This window comes from Antedon bifida, chromosome 3, assembly GCF_963402885.1.
Source record: "Antedon bifida chromosome 3, ecAntBifi1.1, whole genome shotgun sequence".
Lineage (NCBI taxonomy): Eukaryota > Metazoa > Echinodermata > Crinoidea > Comatulida > Antedonidae > Antedon > Antedon bifida.
The window spans coordinates 22,382,666-22,388,440 of NC_136228.1; the positions used below are offsets into that span (position 1 = coordinate 22,382,666).

The 5,775-nt window shown below is 35.3% G+C and overlaps 1 protein-coding gene and 2 pseudogenes across 1 annotated transcript; all 3 read left to right on the plus strand.

Moving 5' to 3' along the window:
* The first annotated feature begins 493 nt into the window (after nt 1–493).
* Nucleotides 494–1,120, plus strand: LOC144838276 (BTB/POZ domain-containing protein KCTD4-like). Its single transcript, XM_078693621.1, has one exon. It carries the CDS (start codon nt 494–496, stop codon nt 1,118–1,120), a length of 627 nt encoding a protein of 208 aa, XP_078549747.1.
* Nucleotides 1,121–2,803: 1,683 nt separating this feature from the next.
* LOC144838277 (BTB/POZ domain-containing protein KCTD6 pseudogene) lies at nt 2,804–3,172 on the plus strand (annotated as a pseudogene).
* A 787-nt stretch (nt 3,173–3,959) lies between these two features.
* Nucleotides 3,960–4,448, plus strand: LOC144838279 (BTB/POZ domain-containing protein KCTD6 pseudogene; annotated as a pseudogene).
* The last annotated feature ends 1,327 nt before the right edge of the window (nt 4,449–5,775 follow it).

The window sequence follows — 5,775 nt, forward strand, 5'->3', positions numbered from 1 at the left end:
CACGGCTCCGGAGACGCCATCGCCTACACACACGCAATATTTCGATACACCATCGTACTCCATTCGTCCACTCATTATTTAGTTTACCTTGGTATTTTCGTTTCTTCGAAATGTTATATGAAAGCACATTGAAACAATTTCTATGAATACGAGATTAGCCACATTTATCCGAAACAAATTTATCATCATCATCTCATTCAAATGTAACAATTATCAATCATTACCGATCCGACTATATATATATATATAATATCTAACAAATAACCATACTGCCAACGCTGTGGCGAATGCTATTGGAATAAATAAAGTAAAGGCTCTCTTTCTAAAAGAATAGATCTTTGTTTTCAGAGAGTTGTTAATTATAAGCCAAATATCTTTGTTGTTTTTACATTAAATAATACATGTCTAGCAAATGGCTGGAGAGTGGTTCAAATCTAACCTGAATATTCTCCCGTTTTTTAGATTAAATTATATTGGAGCGAATTTGACAAATATGGCTTCACACAAAGACGACATTGTAGAGCTAAATGTTGGCGGGTGTTATTACACCACAAGTCGATCAACCTTAACTCGTTATTCAGATTCTATGCTGAGTGCAATGTTCAGTGGTCGTCTTCCTACTAAAGTTGATCAGTGTAACCGCTACTTTATTGACGGAGATGGGCCTACCTTTAGACACGTTTTGAATTTCCTAAGGATATCAAAACTTATTCTTCCTGAAGGATTTAAAGAATGGGATATTTTAATCAATGAAGCGGATATCTTCAAATTTCCAGGACTGATTACATTTATTGGAAATGAGAAAGAACACATTCGTAAAAAAAAAGTAAAGACAGTTAAATGTTTAGACTTTATAGAGGTACACAAGTCAACATCCCAATTGCGTGTATCTAGCAGTCTGCCAAACATTTTCTGTAAACTACCATCACTAATGGAAACTTCCGAACTTCAGAAACATGGCGAGTTGGAAGTGACAGTTCCTTATCTATTCGAATCTGATCATCTTATACTATTAAAGGAAATAATTCAACTAGGATTTACATTGGAAACTGCTTGCTTAGACTCGAAGAATAGGCATAGAAGGACATTTACAAGAGAGACCTCTGCGGCCACTATATAATGTGTAACGTGTTACGAATTGTTAAAAGTCTTTAGTAACGCAGTTGTCAAGATTTGTTTAGTTTGTAACGTTTGCATCATGTTGTTTTGATTATTTTATGTCGGTTTTTTTCAAAAGTTGATTAATGTATCGTTTTGCTTTTGTGGCTCCATTTCTTGTGCCGAATATTGAATGCCATTTTCCCTAAAGTTTCTTGTTTGTTAAATCGTATGTATTCTTTTTAAAGAGATAAGCTAGTCCGCAACAATGGGCTGTTAACAGGTGGATATTCGCATAATATTGTAGGAGCAAATTCGAGAAAGTTAAAATATTGTTGTTCCAATTCCTAACCTGATATGTTGCAAATGCCATTACCAGGCTTTAAAAAAACAATTATTATTATTATTATTACAATATTACTAAATTAATTGTGTATGTATTTTGCTGCTTTTTTCATTTGAAAATGCAATGGTAGTTGTCAAACAGTAATTCAATCAAGATTGACTGTTAAAGCCAATAGTCTCAATGTATTTTGTAGTATAGACACACAGAAAATATAAAGGTACGAAGAATCGCAGATTGAGGCTCCGCTTATGGTGGTTTAGTGAATCCTGTGTAGGGTATTTCAGGTTTCTAACTTTAACCCCCGAGACATCGCTTTGCTGAAAATCACATTCAAGCATGCAATAATGTTTAGCCATTTGTGTTTAAGTTAATCATTGTGTTAAATAAATAAGATAGAATGGTACGCTGTTATTGTCTTTTGAGGCTGTAACAACAATTTTTCGATCATGTTAAAATATGTGAATGAAAGTATACTTAACAATATCTAAAAAGCTAAATAATAAGTATACAATTATATTTTAAAACAAACAAGCACAATACAGACACGAAAAGTACCTAACTCTACCTTCTCATGCTATTATTTATATTTATATTACATAATGATTTATAAGCTAGAAATATGGACCGCACAATATCACAATATCATGAATGCTAGGAATTAACTGAACATTTGAGATGGAAACCAGAAACGACGACCGGGACAAAAGATTATAGTCAAATTAAAGTTATTATGAGGTAGAAAAGGCTGGCAACATTGGAACGGGTGGGGATACCGTAATAACCCAGAATTATAAGGAGATTTTATACGAAGGTGAAGAACGAAAACATTATTTTATAGAGTATAAGTTGGATTGTTCTCCGGAATAAGAGGAGAAATATTGTATACAGGATCTATCTGTTGTTTCGAAGAAAGAATAAATTCTTCGCTGGTGTTCTTTATGGCGGGACTAGAAGGGTGAATTATATTTGATAATCGACTTAGCTTTTGTATATTATTGTAATAGTTTTCAAATTGAGGAAGTCGATATTTCTGAAATAATAAACGCAAACGTTAAAGATATGATATTCTGCAAGATAAACTATGAACGGCATGTCACCTCCTCCATTCCTAGGTCTGGCTAAAAAGATATGAAGGCCTTCTGGTAAAAGGAACTTAACAAATAAATCTATCTAAAACAAGCCCTTTTCTTTGCTGCGCCCCTGGATCCTGATATGGAGCTGCTCTCGATGATATCGTTTGTTTGTTTTTCAAACCATAATTCCTAGCCATAATAAACACAACACGTACGTGTTATATAATGGTTTGAGCCATAAAATCTAACATAATTTTGCAGTTTTTGAATAATAATAATTTGAAACATGGATTCACATGTAGACGACGTGTTGGAGCTGAATGTTGGTGGTTGTTTTTACACCACAAGTCGATCAACCTTAACTCGTTATCCAGATTCTATGCTGGGTGCAATGTTCAGTGGTCGTCTTCCTTCTAGAGTCGATCAGTATAACCGCTACATTATTGACGGAGATGGGCCTACATTCAGACACATTTTGAATTTTCTGCGAAGATCAAAACTAATTCTTCCTGACGGATTTAAGGAGTGGAATATTCTACAGGCAGAGGCGGATTTTTACCAAATTCCAGGGCTGATTCAATTAATTGAAAAAACAAGGACGGGCAAATTTGAATTCATAGAGGTAGAATTTAAGGGTTCGTGTAGCCGGAGATAGTTTATAATGGTTATCGCAAGCACGCTGAGTATGGATTGACACTTCCCGAACACTTTTCATTAAATCGTTTCCAACTTTTTAAGGAAATAACTCAACTAGGGTTTAAACTTATAACAACATCCTCTAACAGCCGTTGTGTTAGGTGGACATTTGCAAGAGAATGTCTTCTATAGTAAATCACTGATTAACTGTTAACTATTATTATAACAAGAACATAAACGGAAAGTCAATGTTCAATTCATGATATACCTAACTTTAACATTAGGGTTGAGCTAATGTATACATGCATCATAAACATTCATTGACAATTCTCAATTAAGCCCGTGGGCTTTAAACATTTATGTAAACATTTATTTGCAAAAATAAGCATACAGCACATTTGAAAAAAAGATCGATTTTAAAACGTTATTCTTTGTCCAATCTTTATATGTTGTTGATACAGAAAACCTATCGGAGCAGAAATCGAAAGGCCTACCCTTTCTATCTCTTACAAAAGTGTTTGATCATTAGATAAATAATATTTTTAAAATCAGTCCTTTTAAGTGTCTGTTCACAAGGGACTGTATCAACATTATGTCCGTTCTTTTTCTTAATCATAGTTCAAAGTCTGATTCATGTTTTCATCTTCAAAATCCATCTCTACACATGCGTATAGGCTAACGCATCCGATTCGCCTAGTGGAAAATCGGCTTTATAGTGATTGAAGGAAATTGTCGAATCTAACCATAATAATATAACCATTGTTCTTTTAGTTTATATTCTGATTTTTAAGTTGTAGTTTGCAAACATGGATTCAAAGGTTGATGAAGTTTTGGAGCTAAACGTTGGTGGTTGTTTCCACACCACAAGTCGATCAACCTTAACTCGTTATCCAGATTCTATGCTGGGTGTAATGTTCAGTGGTCGTCTTCCTACTAAAATTGATCAGTGTAACCGCTACATTATTGACGGAGATGGGCCTACATTCCGACACATTTTGAATTTCCTGCGAAGATCAAAGCTAATTCTTCCTAACGGATTTAAAGAGTGGGATATTTTATCAGCTGAAGCAGATTTCTACCAAATAGAAGACCTTATCCAATTAGTTAAAAATAAAAAGGAAGGAAAATGCTTGGATTTTATAGAGGTACACAAATATTCAAATGGGGACTGGGTTATATCTACCAGTGTGGAAAATATATTCAATAAATTACCATATATACAACAGGAAATGAAAAAACAAGACAAACCTAGGCTGCGTAGGCTTACACAGTTTAGTTTTGCAAGACAAACCTAGGCTGCGTAGGCTTACACAGTTTAGTTTTGCAACACAAATCACAATAGATCCGGAAATTTTGTTTAAGGAAATAACTCAACTAGGATTTACATTTGCATGCACTTCAGGTTCAACTTTCCATTGTTGGACATTTACTAGAGAATGCGACAATTGAGATGTACAGTATTACGGTACCGTACCTGGCTAAGTTTTAAAACTTAGTATAGTCTTTTCTTCTGTTTTTGACTTCTGATCAATTTGAGATCAGATTTTTGGAGATAAACCATGACTGGCAAAATCACCTCCTCCATTCCTAGGTCTGACTACAAAAATATGAAGGCCTTCTGGTAAAAGGAACGTACATCTATCTAAAACTAGCAAAGCCCGTTTCTTTGCTGCGCACCTGGATCCTGATATGGAGCTGCCCTCGATGAGTTAGCTTGTTTGACCATAACCATAATTCCTAGCCATAAATAAACACTACATGTACGCGGTATACTGGTTTGAGCCATCAAATCTAACCGGGACATAATTTTTCAGTTACTTCTAGCTTTGTTGTTGTGGCGGATAATTTGAAACATGGATTCGCATGTAGACGAGGTGTTGGAGCTAAATGTTGGTGGATGTTTTTACACCACAAGTCGATCAACCTTAACTCGTTATCCAGATTCTATGCTGGGTGGAATGTTCAGTGGTCGTCCTCCTTCTAAAGTTTATCAGTGTAATCGCTACATTACTGACGGGGATGGGCCCACATTCAGACACATTTTGAATTTCCTGCGAAGATCAAAACTTGTTCTTTTTAAAGGATTTAAGGAGTTTGATATTTTATCTATGGAAGCAGATTTCTACCAACTAGAAGACCTTATCCAATTAGTTGAAAATAAAGAGACAGGAAAATACTTGGATTTGGTACGCCAAATATATTCAACCTCGTGGGCTATATCTACCAGTGTCGCAAACATATTCAATAAATTACCATCTCTACCAACGCAATTTACGAGAACCGATTTTATTCCAAAAATAATAATAATAATAATAATAGTTCATTCTTATATAGCGCATATAAGCAAGCTCTCAATGCGCTGAACATTATTACCCCAGTCATTTCCTGATCAAACACCTATGGAAACATACTCCCATATATGCAGCTAGTAATCAGCGCAAAGTTGTGTCTTGATCTAACCGGGTACCCATTTATACACCTGGGTGGAGAGAGGCAAACGTAAGTAAAGTATCTTGCCTAAGGATACAAGCAATTCGGCGAGAGTTGGATTCGAACCTCGGTCTAACGATCAGTAGTCGAACGTCCAACACACAGCGCCACACGCCCTTACCATAAGTGCCC

Excerpts from the sequence above, each read along its gene's own strand:
- LOC144838276 (XM_078693621.1), top strand. The coding sequence starts at position 494 with ATGGCTTCACACAAAGACGACATTGTAGAGCTAAATGTTGGCGGGTGT.